Source organism: Chanos chanos, chromosome 3, assembly GCF_902362185.1.
Source record: "Chanos chanos chromosome 3, fChaCha1.1, whole genome shotgun sequence".
NCBI lineage: Eukaryota > Metazoa > Chordata > Actinopteri > Gonorynchiformes > Chanidae > Chanos > Chanos chanos.
Genome location: NC_044497.1, coordinates 50,708,510 through 50,730,275, shown reverse-complemented (window position 1 = coordinate 50,730,275; position 21,766 = coordinate 50,708,510). Strand labels below are relative to the sequence as shown.

General features: G+C 43.4%; 1 protein-coding gene across 2 annotated transcripts in view; it reads left to right on the top strand.

The window, feature by feature from the left end:
• The window catches only part of sfswap (splicing factor SWAP), a 52,197-nt gene extending 30,761 nt beyond the window's left edge, over positions 1-21,436 (top strand). For both annotated transcript variants that reach the window (XM_030767459.1, XM_030767457.1), the window contains 5 exons: positions 9,427-9,731; positions 12,633-12,779; positions 14,823-14,996; positions 15,910-15,982; positions 20,637-21,436. In XM_030767459.1, coding sequence (XP_030623319.1) covers positions 9,427-9,731; positions 12,633-12,779; positions 14,823-14,996; positions 15,910-15,982; positions 20,637-20,702 — 765 coding nt within the window. In that variant the 3' untranslated portion in view covers positions 20,703-21,436. The remainder of the gene's footprint in view (positions 1-9,426; positions 9,732-12,632; positions 12,780-14,822; positions 14,997-15,909; positions 15,983-20,636) is intronic.
• The last annotated feature ends 330 nt before the right edge of the window (positions 21,437-21,766 follow it).

Below are 21,766 nucleotides of genomic sequence, written 5' to 3'. Positions count from 1 at the left end.
ACGCCTGGACACTGATGCCTTCAAGCAAGACGTACTTGTGTCATTGTCAGCCAGCTTATTCTTGTAAGAGCCTGATATATGTGACCTTATTTGCCCAGCCATAAATATGGATGTCTGTTGCCTTTATCTGCTAAGTGAATTGGGCTCCGCTCCTTCTGATGCCTCAAGGCTCTGCTACATCTAGGATGTAAATCTCTCTTTAGGCCGATCGGTTTCCCTGAAGGATCTCCGGTTGTGGTCTCTCACTCTCTCTCTCTCTCTCTCTCTCTCGCCCTCTCTCTCACTCACCCATTCACTCTCATTAGAAGAGTTTACAGTTTCCTCGGGTGCACCCTGCGCTGTCCTGATCACAAAGCCAAACCTGACACTGAGAGTCCCCTGCAAAGGTTTATTGTCCTGCTGAACTTCTTTTTTTCTTCTCAGGTTTAAGATGCCTCTGTCCCTCTTAAGTTATGTCACGATAATGTAAACAGGCATCAAGTCGTCCACTTTAAACTATTTAAAATATATACCTCCATGGATGCTTCATTTTCCATCTAAGAAAATGTAAATAACAAGTTTAGGTCTTAAACCTGATTTCATATAAACTCCTGTACACTTTTTTTTTTTTTTTTTTACGGGGGATTTTACTGAGAAACCCTGGTCATAAAATGCCACCTCACATAAATAGCAAACCCAGGAAGATACATCACATCCTGTTCAGTGTATCTCAGTGCAGGGATGAAGACCCCCCCCCCCTACCCAAACCCCCCACACGCGCACCCCCTCCTAGTTTTCCTTCGCTGCTGCTCTGTGTGTTTTTGCAGCCTGTGCTCCGGGCTGTGTGTGCGTTATGTGCTCAGAGTGATTCATTGCTTGTTTGGGAGAATATCCCGCCGTGTTAGAAAGTAGCAGGCGCTGAGAGAAAGCGACTCACCACCGCGACCGAGGTGAAACTTCTCTGTTTGAAAAGATGGAAGACCCTGCGTAATGGCCTAATTTGTGAGACTGACGTTCTTTTTTTTTTTTTTTTCGTGGGAGACCATTGCCGTCACAGGCCGCGGAACTTTATAGTGGAAATAAGAGGGTGCCAGCTTTTTGATGTTGGGATGCGGTCTGTCTTCACGCTAAATTCTTTTTGACAGGTCTGTATTGTCTGTGGCCAAGTCACTGAGTGAGGTCATCTGGGGAAGCAGATGGTTGACACCTCTGCCATGTCATGTCACTTACATTCCTGTCACAGCAGGAACACTCATAACGTATAGCCGATGCAGAGTCTCTCACAGGTCGAAGCCTCTAGCCTCAAACCGAAGCTGTTTTGACCACAACAGCTACCTGCAGAGACTGAGTTTCTACTTGGCAGAGAAAAAAAAAAAACTGGTAACTGTTCCACTTGTTAGCACGCGTATGTGTGTGTGTTCACGTGCGCGCACGCGTTTGAAACGTGGCTCTGATAAAAGGAAGAGTGATTGACAAATGCTGATCTTTTGAAACATACAGAATGAAGGTCTGCTCTTCCTGAGCGGTGATTAAAATCCGTCAGGGCCTGAAAGGCTTTCTCGGTGGGTAGCTGAACACAGCATGCTGTCATTTCCTCTGCGGCCACAATTGTGCGTGTTAAGCACAGGCTGTGCGTGAGGAAAAAGGGGCCTTTTTCACACAATCATGTGGCATTCCGTTACGAAAATGTACAGAGGTATTCGTCCTACTCGTAGAGAAAGCTGTCATCACCGCTTCAGCGCAACTTCAGTAGAAGAGAAGGATTTACCGTGCAAGGCAAGTACTGTTATTAACCGTGTCCTGGGTCTACATCACAAGTTATAATCTGTTCTGCCCTGACAGAGGAAAAAAACACCTTACCTGGGACTTACCGGCGAGGCTCAATAAAAACAAGAGAAAGGAACAGAAGTCGGAGTGTGCCATTTTGTAGGAGGAAGAGTACTGAACAGTTAGTTTTGGGTTAAGCCCTTAAATAAGAGATCCGTTATTGATTTAAGCAAGGAACCTTCTGGAAGAAAGAATGAGTCACAATGTAGTCTTTTTCATATTGCAAGTCTTTAGAATCATCACTGCAGTACAGCTAGGATGGCAGGCAAAGGCAAATGGCAAAAAAAAAAAAAAAAACATAACACAAAAGAACTTAGAAAATTGCAGTGAACCCATACGGGCGTCAGAACAGTTAAGAATTTGTTCCAGCAATTGACATTATCCATTTGTATTCTTCTGCTTGAGTCACGTTCTTCGTTTCTGAGACATGTACTAAGGTCAGGGTAATTTTTTTCTTTTTTTTTTTTTTTGTGAATCTTATGAATTGAAAATCTACCTTGGACCCATAAAAGAGTAAAAAAAAAAAAATCCTCCATGTATGCTTTCTTATAGAATTGTATGACTACATAATTTGGCAGCATGAGAGATGGAAAGTGCAAAGGAACTTCAGAAGTAGAGTAATGAGCTCTTTTCCAAGCCCTGGATCTCAACACGTTTTTTTATCGCAGCAAACACTTGTATATTAAGATTGCTTTTTATTGGCAAATTCATTTTCTTATAGGATTTATACTGATATGCGAACCTTAAAGAGTACTTTCAGTGTGATTTTTTTTCAGTCATTTCTATCAGTCTCCTGAACCGTTCCTCATTTTCCCTAAAGTCATCTTACTGACAGACAGGGTTTTGCAAATGCATGAGCTCAGCAGCAAGCCTTCTTTCAGGTGTGAATTAGTGATAGGGATTTTGTTGCATAGAAACACACTTTTGGGATTTTGAAAGCCATTGTTCTTCGTTGTGCATGTTGCCTCTGGTCCTGTCAGTCAGCGACCATTAGCAGTGATGCACTCAAATGATCTAAGATAACCACTTCCCCCATTTCCATGAGTCCAGGAGCACCAGCCTATTAGATGTAGGTCTATTTGTGACCAGTTAACTGTGGATGTGCTCACCTCAAAGCACAAATAGCTGTTCTTAGCATGGCCCTTGTTGGTTTCTATTTTTGAGCCCCCTTATTGTAATGAAATTCAACGACCAAGCAGGCTAAACACAGGGCAGGAACACTTTACAATTAAAAACAGCCCTCCTATCAGCTCACTACACCCCTGTTGTAACCCCCCCACCAGCCATGAAGAAACCTAAATGTGGTTTAAATGAGAAATGCCTTCATGCTACAATAACCAGAGGCGCCTGGGAGAAGAAACACTTGGGGATTTTACGCATGCACACATTTGACTGTATGATATTTTTGAGGGTTTGGTTGTTGATTGAAACTAATGAAAGAACGAGGCATAATGGAACATGTGATCTGAAGTAGAACGGCTGGTTTTTGTTAACTTCAGTTTTAACCCAACAACGACAGCCCCACCCCCCCCCCCCCCCAAGCCCCGCCGCATTGTCTGGGTAACAAAATGGAACAAAACATAAAGAAATCGAACATCGAAGCCTGGAGGAAATGAAGCTATCTCACACCAGTCAGACCGTTCGGGCCAGTCAGTCGCTCCCTTTCTTAGGCTTCTCCCAATTAGTTTATACATAAATCTATGGAAGAGATTTAAGAACACACTTTTATTTCTAGCTTGACCCAAATAGAATAAATTGGGAGCGGATTAATTCCCAGCCAAAAGCAAATGTAACCTCAACAGGGCTTTGTTTTCACAGGGGACCATTTGTCACAGAAGAAAAGAAGCCTCGTACGTCATCCCGAAAGAAGAGGGAAAGGTTCCCAGACAGTGAAATGATTTCCTTCAGTGCTTGTTTCTAAAGAATCTTTTTACTTCTCTTAAACTTCTGTACTTAACACATCATATTTCTGTTTGATACGCGACAGTGTGAGAAGTCTACCCTGGGTGCAGTTTTTTGAAAACGTGTTTGTCGTACTGATCTCGGAAAAAGATCAGGCTCCATTCAACACTGGATGCTGTGTAGAAGATTGTTTTCTACAGTCCTTGCGCACTAGCGTCAATAACGCTATGTTCTTACCGAGATTTAAGCTCCGTCGTTTTTGAACCATTTTCTGTGCCGTTAGGAAATTAATTCTGGCGTGCCAAATAGGAAATAAACATTTTATTTTTCTGCAGTTTTGCTATGAACTCAAACCCAAATTGTGATTCCGCTCAGACTTTCGCGCAGTGTATTGACATGAGTAATTCTGCATTTGGAATAAACAAACAGTATGCTCTGATTAAAGTCATATTTTTTCACCTCGAGTGTACTCAGACTAATTAGGAGAATGTGCATGTTCACAGAATCTTTCTGCCAGCTGGCTGCACTGCACTCTCATCTCCTGAATGAAGTCATAAATTGCTCACAGTGGACGGCCAGCTCTCCTTAACCCCCCCATCCCAGTTAGAGACACTGATGTACCTCAGTCATTAATCTCAAGCAAAAGGTTTACTGATACAGTCTTTTACTTCCCTCCTGGTTCCATTTATGAGCTGTCCATTATGTTCTCAATTAACACTCGCCTTGCTCTCCTTCAACCCAGCTCTTGTCTTCTGTTTGGGCTATTTTGTATCTAGATGTGAAATTCGGCCCCTCCATCACGTCGCTTGTTCTCAGCGTTTGGCCGTCTCTGTGGTTTGCCTTTATATTTCAGTGCTGCGTTATGTCTCTTTTAGCCGAGTTGTTGCGGTGTCTTCCTTTTAAATCCTGGGTCCACTGGCATGACGACACTCTTTGAGCTGAGAGCTCCTCTGAGGTCCTAGGGCTTTGAGCTCAGCTGCGCTGAGGACTGCCTCTGAGCTGTGGAGCTTTGGTGTGTCTGGACCAAAATGATCTGGTTTAAGCCTGCGTTTCTCTGGTGGCTCCTATTAGCACCAAGTTCCTCCTGTGTCACGCTGTTGGACCTCAGATGTGCAGCTAGCAAAACCATTTGATCTGCCAGTGTTTTTTTCAGTCACGTTTCTCTGTTTTTGCCTGTGAGTGTGTCTGTATGTGTGTGTTAGAGAGAGAGAGAGAGAGAGAAAGAGAGAGTGAATGAGAGAACACACACATTCCCCAAGGTTTAGTTCCTGCCCCTGGGCTTTGGTGCTTCTCCTCCTCTGTTGTCTGCTTTGCTCCTTAATTGATTGGGCTCTTTGTCTCGTAGCTGACGTGCTCCATTCCAAAGAGCTGATCTCCTGGGAGAGCAGTTTTCAGCAGGTGCTGCTTTAACAAGATAGGCTGCTCTAGGAGAACTCTCATCATCATTGACAAAGCTGAGTGCATAGGTCAAAGCCCTCCGAATTCTCCATCCTTTATGCGTCTTAAATGAACAAGTCGTCACGCAGGGAAAATGGGAATTATGTAGGGACATTAGATATTGACTTCTTAGGGGATCTTACACGCTGCGTCCTATTCTCTTTTGAAACCCCGCGTTTGTGAGAGTTTTTGATTTTCCCCTAACCAAACGTTCAAACAAACTGAGTCCAATCAGTTTCTTTTGTTCACTATAATAAAACTGCCAATGATTTTACTGTTCGTCCTTATAATTTCGTGTAATTGCTCTTTAAAGTGTTTGAATTGCTTCAGCTCAGCCGCTAGCTCTTTTCTCTCTAATTGGCTTTCCAGCTAAATTTTGATTATGGTTTTCATGATTACCCAGCAGTTAAGTAATCAATGCGTCGCTGTTGGAGATCTGTTTCTCTCTCTGTCACAGCCAGAGAGAATTCCAAATTTTTCCAAGAACATTCTTAAGCTGCAGTCATAGACTAAAGTTAATGACTGCTCCAAATTGTTCATTGAAGAAAAATGACACAGTGATATAAGTAAGCGGTTCACTTCTTCATTTCTATGGAAAAACAACATTTTCGCTGGTCTTAAAGTGAAAGACTAGATGTTGCCTCAAAACAAACATTGTTTTTTTTGTTTGTTTGTTTGTTTGTTTTGGGGGGGGGGGGGTTTGTGGGTTTTTTTTTTTTTTGGATGTGGTTCCTGTGCCAATCCATTCCTCACCTCCTACCCCTCCAGCAGGGTGCGGTGATGTGTTTACTCAAACACTCAAGTCTCTCCCGGTCTCTCCTTCTTTTTCCCCCCTAATAATACTGCATCACTTCATCTATTTCTCTTTCCTCCCACATACTAATGAGAGTAGCTGAGTCAGTTTGGCTGTTGCCTGACCATATGCACAGATGGGAGTTTTAACACACAAGCTTTCAAAAGCTTCCAAATCCCTTCATCATATGCTGACCCCAATCAACACGGTCCTAATGTCCCACACTAAAGCCTGACCAGATTAAACCTCATCTATGACCACCAGCATCACTGCGTCCTGCTTCAGAGAACTGCGGCTTACCTTCCTATCAGCTCCGTCTTCTGCAACAGGTGTTTCAGCGAAGACTTCAACATGAAGAAGTCTGTTCTTGTTTGTTCTTTTTACAAGAATAACAAGATTTTAAAAAGTTTGGAAATAACTAGACAGACAGTGCCTCATTAGAAAAAGTTTCCATTTTTGTCTGTTGTTTAAAAATGCAAATAGGTTTGTGCTAGAATAGTCACGGAAGCAGTTGTTCTTTCTAAAAAAAACAAAAAAAAACAAAACACCTGGACTCAGCAAGATCCAAATATAAGGAAGTTGTCCGTGTGACTCAGAAGCAGATTGGTTATTAGCTTGGAACTGTTGTTGCTAAAATAAGACCCCCCCCAACCTCCCTCCATAGGTTATTGTTTTTTCGCATCTCTCTGCAAAAAGACGAAGCTAATTAATGTAGCATTGGCTGTCAGCTGGGCTTTCTTTGTTACTGTTGTGGTGTCTGCAAATGTCAGAAGACTCGGGAGGAGAAGAGAAATGCTAGAGGGGATCAAAGAGCCTGAGCTGCACCGTCGTTATTTGTGTGAAGGAGGGCTCCCACAGTACACCCTATGAGGGGGAGCTTCCTCTCCACAGCCTCCAACGCACAGTTTCCCTTCTCATGCATTTCAATAACTCTTATATACACAGCTGTATTTCCCTAATCCACTTTCACTGCAAGCGGAGCCAGGAAGTGCTAACAAGAGTTGGCCATGTGAAAAATGTCGGAGAAATATCTCTTAGGCACCTCAATGATTTCCAACTGTTCCCCACCCCCTCGCAGTGATCCTATTTACTCGGTGAGTTTGATGAGTCACTTCAATTTGACAGATGGTCCAAACGGTTCACCAGTACCTGTAACTTTTCTGCTTTTCCTCTAAGATGCCAATGTACAATCTTCCAGAATGATAGGAAGGGGATGCTTCATAAAAAATAAAAAAAAAGTCTTCCTTTCCAACAGTTTACCTCAAGTGTGAATTCAGAGAAGGGCATTACAGGGAATTTTTGGCATTGAACAGTTCAGTCTATTTGGTCTCTGAACCACGGCAGAGAGAACACGTATCAAACAATCAAAGTTAAGCAGTTTGCAATGCAATATAGATAGATGCTTTTTAAAAAAAAAAAAAAAAAAAAAATTCACCATAGTGTTGAACTGTGGCTAGGCTGGCAACTCTTTATGGATATTTTCCCAGAGAACCTCAGTCCCATTTGTCCCTGCTGTGGCATATGCTGACCATCTGCGTTATGACACTCTTAAGAATCCTAAGATTATTGTTCTTTACTTGTTCCATAAGAGGATAGCAATTAAAACAGTGTGCCTTTTTTTTTTTTTTTTTACCCTCGTTAAGGAATGTGTGTCTGCAGCCCCGTTATCGCAGTGCCTTGCATAGTTTGTACCTCTTCATTAAAAATTTCTCATCAGGCCGCAAAGTAAAATTATTCCTCAAATCCCCGGAGAAACGCTCGCTTTTCAAGCCTTACTGCCATCCCATTTTTTTTCTTTCATTAGTGAGTCAGTTTGTGAATTGACCTCAAGTGAAACTATTGATCATCACACTACACAAGCATGATCTTCAAATATAATTCCCCTTGTTTGAGAACGTGTATCAAATGGGGAGTAATGAACACATTTGTGCTGGAGATTCAAGTCTTGACCATGGTCGCGCAACACGACTTTAAGATCATTCCAAAACAAAGAAATTCTCTTTTGTCGTATCCCACTCTCTTATTCTGCTTGCTCTCGCTCATACGCTGCCTCGCTGTCTGCTTCTCGGCGGCTCCCTCTGCGCTTTCTCTCTGCCTTTCATAAGCCTCTCACCGTGGCTTTGCAAAACAACAGCCAGTGAGAGCGTGTTGGAGGGTCTGAGGTGGATTTTTTTTTTTTTTTTTAGCACCTGTGGGGAGTTTTGTATCATCACAAACCCGACTGTCTTTGCTCCTCTGTGTCCGCATGTTTGTGTACAGTGTATCTGACTCTCTGGCATGCTTCCTGTATGTGCATATGTAATTTTTAGAGGGCACTTTGCCCCTATCTCACAAGAGCAGGCGTGAAAGACCGGACACTCTCTCTACGTTCCCCCCTCTAGGGGATTAGCCTCTCCAAATGTCATGCTATTTTTACCCAAAGCTGCCCAAATCAAATCGCAGCCTTCATTATCTGCCCCTAGCTGGTGTAAAATATTTATTGAGAGGGAGTTATCAAACTGAATAACCGAACTCATCTCCTATCTTTTCTAGTCCTTCCACCTTGAGCTGGTGTCGTCTCGTGCACGAGGGAAGAACACAGAGTTTTTCTTTTTTTTTTTTTTTTTTTTTTTACGTCAGATGAAGGGAAAACTGGAAACATTTCGAAATTAATTGGAAGGTGTCTTTAAATATTCCACAGAGACGTTGTGTTCTGGTTAAGTCAAGACCCTGAGAGAGCGCCTTTAACCCGTTGTTCCTGTTATTTCATCGTACACCACTCTCTGCCTTTCACATGTCTTGTGTTGGGTCCAATACTTCAGCCTTCACTGTCCTCTATTTTTTTTTTTTCCCCCTCCTCTGAGCGAAATGGATTTTTTCCACATCCTGTCAGACCGAAAATTACAGAAATGTGTTTTTTGAAGGAGTGAGCTACGGCATTGATTGATGAAAGACTATTTTGTGATGTGTATCCAACAACGGAGAGATTCAATTTAACCAGTCAGAGACGTATGGCGGTAATTAGAAACGGCGGAACAGGGCCAATTATGTTGTGCCAGGGCCGCATTGTGTTGAGTAACAACCAGTATCTTTTAATTAGCAGCTTAGCAAGTCTTGGGGTAGAGCGAAGATGAGTGATTATGACCTAGTCAGAAACACAGACGTGAAGCCCTGATCTAGGCAGCTTTTGTCCACAGCCTGCACCGCGCCACACAGACATGCACATCCCCAGGCAGATGCTGATTGTAAACCTAGTTAAAATTGGATAGTGCCTCACAGGTGGCTTAAAGCCAATTGTTCTACTATCGATGTGGCCAAATGCGCGAATGCAGAAGTCGACTGTGTATGCGCGTTTCATTTATTTATTTATTTTTATTGTGCTTTCCCCCTAGCATGCTGTCAAATGACATTTCCGTAACTCTTTTTCTTAAACTGTCAACTTAAATGTATGCAACTTTTCTTGTCTGCTGTCAAATAAGAAGTTTGCTCCTCTGTGTTCTTCCTCACAGCCGGTCATGCCCACCCGGCCCCTCACGGCAAACCCACCGCTGATGGGCCAAATGCCAGCCTTAATGGAGTACCAACCCATGGAAGCTTTGACCTTACAGACCAGCGAGCCACCGGCCTCCCTGCTGCCCCCTCCCTCGTCATCGTCCTCGTCTCGAGGTTCCAACAGAGAAAGAGACAGAGACCGGGACAAGAAGAAGAAGAAACACAAGAGGAGATCTCGAACGAGGTCCAGATCTCGATCCAGATCAAGGTCCAAAACCAAACACTCACTCCCTAGCGCCTATCGGACGTTCAGGAGGTCCAGGTACAGACTTCACTTTCCGCTTTTCTGGGATCTGTTCGTTCAGTTTGCCCTCTTGTTTAAATGTGCTGCCTATTGTAGATACTCAAAGCTAGAGGCACTTCTTTCTGAAATGCCGTTATGTTTTTCTTCACTCATTTCTTTGTTTACTCTCTGCCCTTTTCAGAAACTGTTTAATTAGCAGAGTGGTTAGAGGGGGGCACCATCAGTCATCTATCACACTGTTTAGAAGTAAATCTTACATATAGGCCTAACCTTTTGTTTAAGCCAATAGCTGACTGTGAATGAATCCACAGACTGTGAGTACACTTTCCTCCCCACTTCGCCTCATGTCTCCACACAGAGTTCTTTTCCTCCCCTCTCTCCCTTTCTCTCTCTCTCTCTCTCTCTCTCTCTCTCTCTCTCTCTCTCTCTCTCTCACTTTTCTTGAAACGGGGGCCAATTTGTCATTATCAGCAGCTGAAGTTGCCATAATTACATTCGTCTCATCATGTCGTCTTGACATGCTGTAATATAATTTCCAGAGATCGAATCATTTCTGCCCCCAGGTTTTAAATCACTTACAGTGTGAATTAAAGGCTCAGTGGATTGAAATGGGCTTCTCAGCCTCTGTCAGGGATTACATTCCTCTAATATACAATCTGGCCAAACTTTTTCTTTCATTCCTTCCTTCCTTCTTTCTTTCTTTCTTTTTTTTTTTTTTTTGCCTGAAATGGGGAGGTGCAGGGCAGAGTCAAAGTAATGTCCAAATGAACTTGCTGAATTGGAATATGGAAGGGGTAAACGCTTCCTTCCAGTTCCAAATAAGGAATGCTATTTTTTTTTTTTTTATGAACGTATTTTTTTGTTTGCCAGCGTAAGCTCTGTCTCTTGTGACTCCACGTGGACCGTTTATGTATAAAAATATGGTAATCTGTCTTTTTTTAGAGGACTTGCCATAGAGCTGTGAAGACAGGGTTTGAGTTTGCTCTGGGACCCACAGTTTATTCTTCAAAGTTGTTGAGAAGAATCATCCTTTCCCTAGTGGCCCTCTTGTTCTGTTACAGTCAAAACGTTAAGTCTAGTTAGCTGGCTCCACGTCGGCGTTCAAGATTCCTCTATCCTGACCGCACTATTCAAATAGTCTCCCACCGTCTGCCAACCAGCTGCTTACCATCAAACAGGGGTTGAAGTCCAGTATACATGTGACTACTCCATTTGTCTGGGTCCTACAGGACGGACTTGGTGTATTCAGGATATGCTGCTCTTCCTGTCTCTCGTCAGTTGACATGAGTTAATGAGGACCTAGGCTATGACACTACTCTCTCTCTCTCTCTTTCTCTTTTTTTTTCACCCCCACGACACACACACACACACACACACACACACACACTCTGTCCTCCATTTACATCCACTCCCACTCTAGGCCACGGCGCTTCAAACTCGGTCATTAATAGACCTGTCCATAGGTCCATTATATCCCAGCCCGTTCTCCTCTGACCTTGGACTAGCTGATTAAGGCACCGAGGCGGTTGACCAGAACAGGCCGACCCTCTGTGTCACTATTCCATAATGATGAAGATGATGATGGCTAGGTAGGATGTGACAAACAATGATGAAATGCTGCAGACGGATGGTTCAGCCACATTTCTTTTGACAGCCATCACGCCGGCAAAGCCATGCCACCACTGTATCTTCAACCTCGTGTCAAAATAGAATCGTTTAAACTGTAATCGTTGGCTTAATGTGTTTTCCAGTTAAAAAAAAAAAAAAAGAAGAACCCTGGACGTGTTGCCCCAGTCGAGTTGGCCGTGGGGTTAACTCATTGTGACAGAGAAAGGCACATTTGCCAAACCTCTCATAATGCCAGTTAGCTGATGCCTTTCCTGTTTTTGTGTATGTGTATGTGTGTGTATGTGTGTATGTGTGTGTATGTGTGTGTGTGTGTGTGTGTGTGTGTGTGTGTGTGTGTGTGTGTGTGTGTGTGTGTGTGTATGTGCGTTTGAGTGTAACACCCCCCCCCCCCCCTCCCCCTTGTAGTGTTTTTATGTGTTGGATGAAAAGTTAAAAAAAAAAAATGTCCATTTATTGCTGGAATGACTTCAGTTGGGGGAAAAATAGATTAGACTTAGGGTTTTGTAAGGTTTAATGAGAGAGTCATTTTATACATTTCCTGCCCTTGAAATCTAATAGAAAAAAAAAAGACATAGTCTCCATCAGAGGAGATGTCATTATTAAAAAAACGAACCTGCCTGGAGGGACAAGGGCAAAAAAAAATAGAGCGGTCTCTGCATCCATCAGTCATGGCCGAATGACTGATAAGAGCCGTCGCAGATAGATATATTCCAGTAAATCGTAATCTTGGATTAAATGACGTGCTTTTGCTTTTTTAATTGATCAAATAAATTTGTAAGGGGACATAGACTATTATATCCGCTCACATTAAATCACCGCTTTTACGATAGGTCCGAGCTGGAACAGAAAAGTTTGGAAAGGTTGTGCGGTTCAGCGGACAGAGGACAGGTTTGCCGCGGTTTTACGTCGTTGGGGGATAGATCAGAAATGGACGGCAGGTGGTCAAAAGATTTCCTGTCTTCTCTTCGTGCACGTTGGACTTTTCCAACGGGCAGAAAAGCCGAGGTGTTATGTTCTGACTGGTTGACAGGGGGAAATTCAGGCGCCGTAAGAATGCCCGAGTTATTGTTTATATTTATTCGGCCGTTTTTGGATTTTGCCAGTTTAAATGCTACATGACATACAGTAAAGTTTGTGCGACACACCTTTGAATATTTGGATGTTTTAGTTCAGCTTCAGATCATTCTTGTTATAGCGTCAGATTTTTATGCCGCTTTCCAATGTTGATCTTCTCTCTCTTTCTCTCTCTCTATCTCTCTCTCTCTCTTTCTCTCTCTCTCTCTGTCTCAGGTCTCAGTCAAGATCCCCCAGTAGGAGAGAGAGGAGGGCTCGCTCATCTGAAAGAAGACACGAGGAGAGAGAACGGGAACGCTATGGTCCCGGCGGATATCGCCTTGGCAACAGCCCAGGGCTGGGCAGGAAGCGCTCCAGATCAAGGTAGATGCAGAAATGCAATGAGGAAGTGTTAACAGAGGATCCGTAACCGAACGCTGTCGACTACCGAGAAACACACGTATGAGTGGTTATGAGTCGTTCCAGCCTCCTAATTAACACAAGACCCCTCTAAGTGGCTGATTTGTTTGTCCCTGACAATTCCATTAGCTTCATAATGGAAAAATGTGCTTGTAATATTTGTTGAATTAGAAAAGAGTGCTTAAAATTGTTTCTGCGCACTAACGAAGTTCTAATTGCATTGGCGTTCCATTTAGTAAAACATTTGAACAGCATGTGGAATCTTATTTTTGCTCGCCGAGTGATGGTACCATGTTGTCTCATGATTACCGCTAGCTTTGAACAGTTGTTATTCCCTACGGTTATTGGCATTTTGACCTGTTCTCTTGTGAGATACGGTCGGGGCTAAAACTTTAACTAACGCGGCAGATTCTTGGATGGATCACGTGGAGTTGCTTTGTGATAAGAAACCCTTTTTTCTAAATCCTATAGCCTTGTGTTATCGTAGCAGTCCAGTTTGCTTGGCTTGGCTTTGCATGCCTGTGCATCCTGGAAAGGGGGGTGGGGGGGGGGGGGGGGGGGGGGGGAAGAGAAAGTGCTGTCCTAGTGCTTCTGCAACACTACAAATTCCTAATCTTTTCATTGTTCCTAATCCTTCCATTGAACAAGACTGAGGACTCGTTGCCTTGACACCAACCAAGCTTACTCGTTCTCCCAAGCTTGCCCGTTGTCAGCTTATTTTACCAGTGAAACCGCTCCGTTCACAGGTCTGGGGAGAGAGAAGGGAGGGTGTGATGAAGGCAGTCACAGAGACGTATATTGTCACCTGTCCTAGTTTCCATCTCTCAACAGTTCTTTTCGAGTAGAACCTCTTCTTTTTTTTTTTTTTGAAGGTTCTCAGAATAACTGTTATTATAATTTATGGCTAGTATTTTAGGGGAGCTTTTCTTGAAGGAGCTCCATGGAATGTCATTACCTTCTCTACGTTTCGTTGAGGAAGAGTAGCCATTCTGTGGCTCCGGCATTCACGCGTGTATCGTGAGAGAAACAGAGTGGGATTAAGCTTTGCTCCTCTTCCCTGAGCCCTGGGCTCTTTAGTCGCTAGTTCAAAAGCATGTTCAGAGCACCAACCAGACCCTCAGAGCAATAGAAAGTAAACGAGTGTTTTCCACCCTCCTGTCTGGCCCTGGTGACAGGGAGCTGTCGTCATGGAGATGGTCCTGTTTAGAAGTTAGGCCGTAAGGCTGATAAAGCCTGTTTTAAACCCTAAGGAACAGACATTGCCTGGAGGTAGTGTGATGCTTTTGTGTGTGTGTGTGTGTGTGTGTGTGTGTGTGTGTGTGTGTGGCTCTGTGGTTCTGTCTGTCTTTGTATCTGAATGTTGCTCTCTGCTTCCTTACACAGAGAAAATAAGCCCCACCGTCCCATAGGAAATAAGTAATGTCTGCTTTACGTTGCAACAGCCATAGCTGTTACATTCAAGTCGAGCTGAGCTGTTTTTCATTGCGTGCGTCTCACACCATAGCACATGCCAGCAGCTTTCATCCTCTTTTACCTCTAACGCGCTATACCTATCACCTTGCCGCAGATCGTTTCAGACCCTAGTAAGCATGATTTCACGTATTCTGTTAAGAGAGCGTTCCTCACCAGTTTAACCCTGAAGTGTCTTATGACTATCTCAACACTTGTTTGTTTTAAATGCAGTGTGTCTGAGCTCGTGGAGTATGTGCTGAGTGCTCTCTATGCGCAGTGTGTTTCCACAGTGCTACTGGGCGCTTGTCACGCGGTCACACACTCAGTCAGCCGCAGTGTCCCAGTAGCAATAAGCGTCCGTCTCTGCCAGAGTGTGGAGGAGCATTTGATGGCTCCCAGTCTCCTGTTCATCTCTTCCCCCATTTTAAGCTCAACTGCTGTTCCCCGCTTCTTCTGTTTCGTTACCTCTCAAAAGTACTGTGTAATTTATCTTTCTTTCTTTCTTTCTTTTTTTTCCTTTTTTTCCCTGGCACTTTTTTGTCTCATTTATATGAGGTCACCTCATGAGAAGAGGAAAAGGAAGAGCTCCAAGTCTCAGCGCGCATCAAAAGGCTCCTCGCGCTCTCCATCTGTCTCTCCGGACAGGGGCGGGACAAAGAACAGAGTCTCCGCCCTCTCTTCCAGCCCCTCCCCTACCACCAGTCCCAACCCAGATCTGGGGAGGTCCAGGTACAGTCACGCTCTCCTCATCTGTTTCCTAATATGTCTGTGTACTGATTCTTCCTTTTATCTATCACTGCCTGAGTTTAAGGTCAGTCTGTCAGCCAGAAAATGTTCAACATAGCCTTAAATTAGCACTGAGCCTTGTTTTTTTTTTTGTTGTTGTTGGGGTTTTTTTTTTTTGTTTTGGTTTTTTTCATTTGTTTTTTTGTTTTGTTTTTTGTTTTTTTGCAACTTGGCATGATTCAGAGACAATATCCCACAGTGCTAATAGCCTTTCTCGAATTGCAGCAAAAAAGACAGAGCTTTGTAGAATATCCTTCAAAAGTTGCATGGTGTTTCCCTATGATTTGACAACTTGACTAATGACCGGTTGAATGAAACATGAAAGCTTTGGAACTACAGAATCGCCTACAATGGCTTTTTGATTTGGAATCTGTGTTGACATTGTAAGACATATGGACGATGGAGAGAAGGAAAGCACGCTGGAGTCCTTTGCATATTACAGATTGCTTTTATTCAAAACCTGCATGATTTCCGCAAGAATATATTGAAAATGAGACCTTTTGTCAGAGCTTGGAAAGTTTCATCAGAAGTTTCATCCCAAACTCTTAGAAACTTTTGTGTTTTTTGCCTTTCTTCTGTTCCTTTGTATTATTTGTGCTCTTGTTGTCAACTCTTTTCCGGCATTGGGTGAATATTTTATAGCCACCCCATGGTCACGGTGTTTTCAGGACTGTGATGTGGACAGTCTCCTCACTGTCTGCCTCGCACCATGAATACTGTATAAGGAACCTTCAAAAGCTCTTCGTGATGGTTACCATGTTTCTTTCTCTTTTCTCTTTTCTCTTGTCTCTTTTCTCTTCTCTCTCTCTCCCTGGCTTCCTTTCTCCCTCTTTCTCTCTCTGTTCTGTCTCTGCAGGGACGGCTCCCAGGAGAAAGACAGGCAAGTTTCATCAGCTATCGTGTCCTCAGTTCAGACTAAAATCACTCAGGTATGTATCTCTGGAATATATATTTAACATCATGTTCGCTGTTATGTCGCAAGGCTTCACTGATATCATTGTTACATGTTTTCAAGCCTTATATTACAGATTGTCATAATGGCAGATGAACCAGACAAGAAATAATTCCTGTGTTGAAAGTGTTTTGAAATCCAAAAGCTTGTGTTTTAAGTGCTTTACATTATTCAGAATCAGAGGCGCCTCACTCATTTGATGTTGGCAGAATGTTAAGTGTCGAAAACAGCCGGTAATGCACGATGAATGCTGTAAATGCTTACGTCCCTGGAGGTCATCGTGCGAGCGTCTCTCCGGCTCAGCTGATTCGGTGCAGCTGTCAGTCTGCTCCCAACGCCTCTCGTCATCACGCTGATCTTTGACCTTGTCTCTGATCTGACAGAAACGCTGGACTTGGTTTTCTTTTTTTTTTTTCTTTTTTTTTCTTTTAGACGTCAGTGTTTTCAGTCACCGTTTTCTGTCACAGCTGCTGACGGCAGAGAAGCATTAAAGTTTCACAAGAAGAACAGCAGTGTCAGTGAAAGGAAGATGAAAATAAATGTATTATTATTTAGACAAAAAGAAAATCCACATCCTAAAGAGTGATTTTTTTTGGGGGGGGGGGGGGGGGGGGGGGGGGGGATTTCTGACTTTCAGATCTCTCAGCTTCACTCTGTTAAATCAGTTAAAGACCCATGCAGAAGCCCAAAGTTATGAAGGCACAAACCTCTTTCGTAACCACAGTATTATTATTATTCTGACGATGCATGGGTGCTCCTCTTTGATTTAGCCTAATGGAAGCCTCTGAGCTGGCTGGCTGTAGTATTATCTTTCAGTTATGTAGTTTAGAACCATCAGATGCAACACACTGAGTAGGCTCAGCTTGACATTTTTTATTCTATAGCAATATCCTCTGATTGCTGTGGTTTCCTCGCGTATGAAATTCACAGCGCGTTCGTTTCACTGCTGCTCTGAATCAATGCTGACACCTCCGAACCCAGACAGGTCTTCCGCGGGGCAACGTCTTACGCAGACGGGCTTTATCTTATTAAAAGCAGCAGCCAGAACCCTTTGTGAGGGAAGGAGGGGGTTGGAAAAAAAAAAAAAAGACTAACCTTGGCAAACGCTCTCTGAAGCAGAAGATGCAGAGCAGACACGCTTGAAGACCTCCCTTCCCACAAGTTCGGTCTTTTGGGGAGGGCCGGGTTTAGGAGACGCAGGGCTCTGCGGCCCATTGAGTGAAAGATCAGTAGGTTTTAAGAGTTTTTAGCTGCATCTTTGAGCAGAGGTTTTGATCCCAGTCAGGAGCTCTTCGGGAGCCGTCCAGGGAAAGCGCTCTGGTAATGACAGGAGCAAGAACGCTTAACAGTATCTTCAGAGCTGCCGCCAAAACTGAAGACCTTCAGAAAAGACTTAAAGAAAAAAAAGGGGGGGGGGGGGGGGGGGGGGCTCGACACATACGCAGAGCTGGAAACACGTACTCTTTATTTGCTCTGCATTTTGGGCATACGCTTTTGCCCGTGCTGTTTTATGAACTTTAAAACTACCCGTCAGGAATGACTAAGGAGCTTGGTTTACGATGCCGTGGGCAGAATGTAATGGACTTTTTCCCCCCTCTCTCTCTCGCTCTCTCTCTCTCTCTCTCTCTCTCTCTCTCTCTCTCTCTCTTTCTCCCTCTCTCTCGCAGTAAAACATTTTGCATTTTTTTCCCCATTTGGTTGCCTTTTCATTGAATGGAACATGCCCTGTGACGGATGAGTGATTGTTTGATAAGGGGATGTTTATGGCAATATACTGAACACTCCCTGGAACATTATTAGTTTGCCATAAGATTTTTTTGGGCAGAGAGGAAGGAACTGCAGCAGGACATCTCCTGTAGTTTAGTAATGCTACTGTTCCTCTGCAAATCCGGAGCACATGCAAACAGCCTCGGTCTGACCACCTCAAAGTCTGGGAGTAACTCATTAAGGAGTCTGAGGCTAAAGCTAAAGTGATCTGATTCCAAAAGGCTGACTCGACTCAGGGACACGATAACAGCGTTGTATAAGAGGCGGAATTCTTTGCCTGCTGCTGACAAGAAAATTGAGGATCGCGAGAAAAGTTAGGAAAAAATGCTATAGAAGGGAAAAGAGTTTAGATTTTACAATCAAGATTAAAGAAAGCACAGGCTATATCAGTAAGCCTCCATAAAAAAAAAAAAAAAAAAAAAATGGGGGGGGGGGGTCAGCTCTAGCCGTAGGCCCAGAGATTCCAGGTCTGTTCACAAACTCTTTCCCCCGAGACGCCCTTTTCCCTTAAACCTCCCAATCCTCCTGCAGCAACAAGAGGAGCAACAATAATGGCCGTCCAGCTGCGGATGCCGCGACCGGCCCTTACGTAATCGTATGTAATCACACTGAAGATTTGCTCAGTTCATCTCTGTAATCGCCTCTGGTCAGTGATCCGGGCTAAAGGCTGGACAGCGTGCGGTGTCGCTGCCCGAGAGAGCCCCTCATCCCCAGGCTTAGTCCCGCCACTTAAACGCAGGGGATCAAGGTGCTCTGAAACATCCCTTCCTCTTTCTCACCCGCCGGCCTCTGGCTTCACTAACGCCTTGTGTATGTTCGCAAATAACGCCTCATTATGATCCATTTACCATCCATATTGCAGCTCAGACTCAGTCCAGAATCTGTCCCATAAAAAAAAGAAAAGAAAAGGTTCTTGCTTTTTATTGTCAGGCAAACCGTGCCCAGCTAATTAGCGTTTGGGTAATATCCAACAGTAATCGTTCCCTGGACGTTTTCCCCTCTTTTTTTTTTTTTTTTTTTTTTTGGAAATACATCTCAGATAGAGTTTGCGTCTGAGTGTGTATCAGTCTCGTCCGTACTGTTAGATTTTCTCCCCAAGGATCCGATACTTGGTCACGCCATCCTGGGCTGTGGAGCTGAAATCAAAACAGATCTTTACTATTACTGTTGGATCTCTACTGACTCCGTTAATAGCATTTAGCTGTGTATTTTACCCAGTGGAGGGTGAGGTTAGAGTTCTCTGGAACTGATTCTGATCTGAACTATACACTAAGTAGCACCATACAGGCAGTAGAACTGTTTCAGTAACTAAAAACAGGAGTAATGCAGAATAGACCTTCTGAAGTGAGCCATTCTGCAATGAGATATTTCAGGCCAGCTTTACCACTTAAAATGTGCTCTGTTTTTGGGGGTTTTTGTTTTTTCATCACTGGGGTGAGTGCTGTTGTTCTGTGACTGCATTGGTCTGGGCAAGTTATTACAGTCCCTCTAAAGCTCTCTCTTAGTCATCTTCCTCCCAGACTGCTCCCACTTAATACACCATTCAGCACACCAGACCGACCCATTCCTGTGTGTGCGCGCGTGTGTGTGTCTGTATGTGTGTGTGCGCGTCTGGCTATATCTGTGTGTGTGTGTGTCCATCTGTCTGTCTCTATGTGTGTGGGTTTGCCTGTATCTAGCTATCCGTATGTGTGTGTGTGTGTGTGTGTGTGTGTGTGTGTGTGTGTGTGTGTGTGTGTGTGTGTGTGTGTTCTGAGGTGCAGTTTTGTTTTAGTTAGGAGTTGCCCATATCCTGTATTTGTTCTGTCTGTCTCATTTATTTGTTTTTATGATTATTCTGGTTCGGGGCTTTATTGGAGTTTCAGGATCAATATCTCAGGCTGAAGAAGACAGACGGAGCACTAAGTTCAACCTTAAAATCATCAGACTCTGAACAGTTCTTCTGTGACAACCATGCAATTCACACGCTTGCTCAGAGAGATTGAATATCTAACCAATTTGATATGTAATCTCCAGTTTGGACCATGTTCAGATCTGAGCAGGCACAGCTAATGAGGCTTGTGATGCAAGGTGTCGATGGTTGAACCGTTGTAAAAAGGCAGGAATACATTAAGCCGTCATTTTTGTATATCTTAGGTTGTGAGACTAGACATCGGAGATTGTTGTGTGTTTATTACAGCAGATGTGGAGCGTCTCTCTTCCGAATGTGGTGCATTAGTAATGGACCACTTAGAAAATTAATCTCATAATGTGATTTTCTTTTTTTTCTTTTTTTTTTTTTCTTTATTTTTTTGCTCAATAACAGCAAGCCTTTCATGTTGTGTTTGCGTGCACATGTGTACATGTGCGTGCCTGCCTCTGTGTGTGTTTTTCAATCAACAAATGAATATTCTAGTTAAAATATGCCATGTGTCATGACCTTAGATTTAGGAGCAGCTGTGCTTCACCAGTGCCCTGGGAGATCACACACTCAGGCTGGATTTAGAAGGAGTGGCCCCCACAGGCCGGGCTGAATGGACCGATTGGAATGAGAATGTAGCCGAGCTGCTAAAAGGGCCTCCCTAGTGTGTGACATTAGCACCCCTGTCCAGATATAGCAACAAGGATTATCATATTTATAAAGCAGCAGGCAAATCTTAATGTTCAGTCTAAAATCTTCATTTAAATCTCACAAAGGATTTAACCTTTGTGGCATTGTCAACAGTGGATTTCTGAATTTATTTGGCTCTGCCTTCTGAGTTTTACTGTGTTTACTTCTCCTGTGTAATAGAATTCTCTCTCTTTCTCTCTCTCTCTCTCTCTCTCGCTCTCTCTCTCTCTCTTTCTCTTTTTTTTCTTTCTCTCTCTCCCTTTGTTCTTTGAAGGACCTCATGGCCAAAGTGCGGGCCATGTTGGCTGCATCTAAAGGTGTGCAGTCGAAGCCCTCCTGAGAAGCCTACAGAGACGGCCATGGAATGGGGCAGGATTCAAACACAACCTTCATCTGCCTCATCACCACGACAACAACAGCCTTTGCTGGCCAATTAGCAGACTGTCTTCTGCCTGGCGCGCTCCACAGGGCTGGACCAGAGTGCTTTTTATCTCATACGTTTGTCTTTTGAAATTACCTCTCTGTGTTTTTTTTGTTTTTTTTTTTTGCCTTCGGAACCTTCTGACTAGGAGTAGTCATGAAGATACCCCTTAATGTAAATGAGATATTAGGAGAGCCAATCTGGGATTCTTATTGGTGGAGCATAGTCAAATTGAACATATGACTAGCCAAACAGCAGACGGCAGGTATTCTCGGTCCTCCTGTTCAATAAATCTGTTTGTGGTCAAGAACAGACAACAAAGAAATTTCAAAGACATTCTGAATTGATTCACATAGTACCTCATGTCTCACACAAAAACAAATTGACATTGGGTCTTTTTTTTTTTTTTTGCTTTCTTTTTAATTGTGTGCTGCTGAAAAAGTGGCTACATTATGTCCTTCTGTGAAGGTTTGTTTTTTTGGGGTTTTTTTTCTTTCAATTTCTCATTACGGCAGTCTGAACACTTCCAGCCAGGTCAGTTTTTATAGCCATGGTCTGTTCTACTTTCTTCTCTTGTCATTTGGTTCAAATACGTGGCCTTCACTCTCTGAGTTTAAGTTTGTACAGGGCTTATTGTACAGCTTCTTTGTAATATACAGACTGTCAATAAAATTTGAATTATGAAAATAATCTGTCTTCTTGTCCTCTCTGTGTAAACTGAACAATCTTTGACCTACATATTGACTATTATTTCATCTCTTGCACCTGTGAACTCTTCAGTTTTGGATTTCTTAGTCTCATGATAACATCACAAAATTGTGCGTCCTGTTCTGCGTCAGGTTTGATTCTCCGAACGGATTCTATTTCATGACCAATTTGGCTGCTTCTGTGCAGAGGCATGTGGTTTGAATCACATTTGGTCTTGTGGGACGCTGGCATCAGCAAGTTGGAAACACATCTTTGTTCCCCAGGTAAAAGAGCAG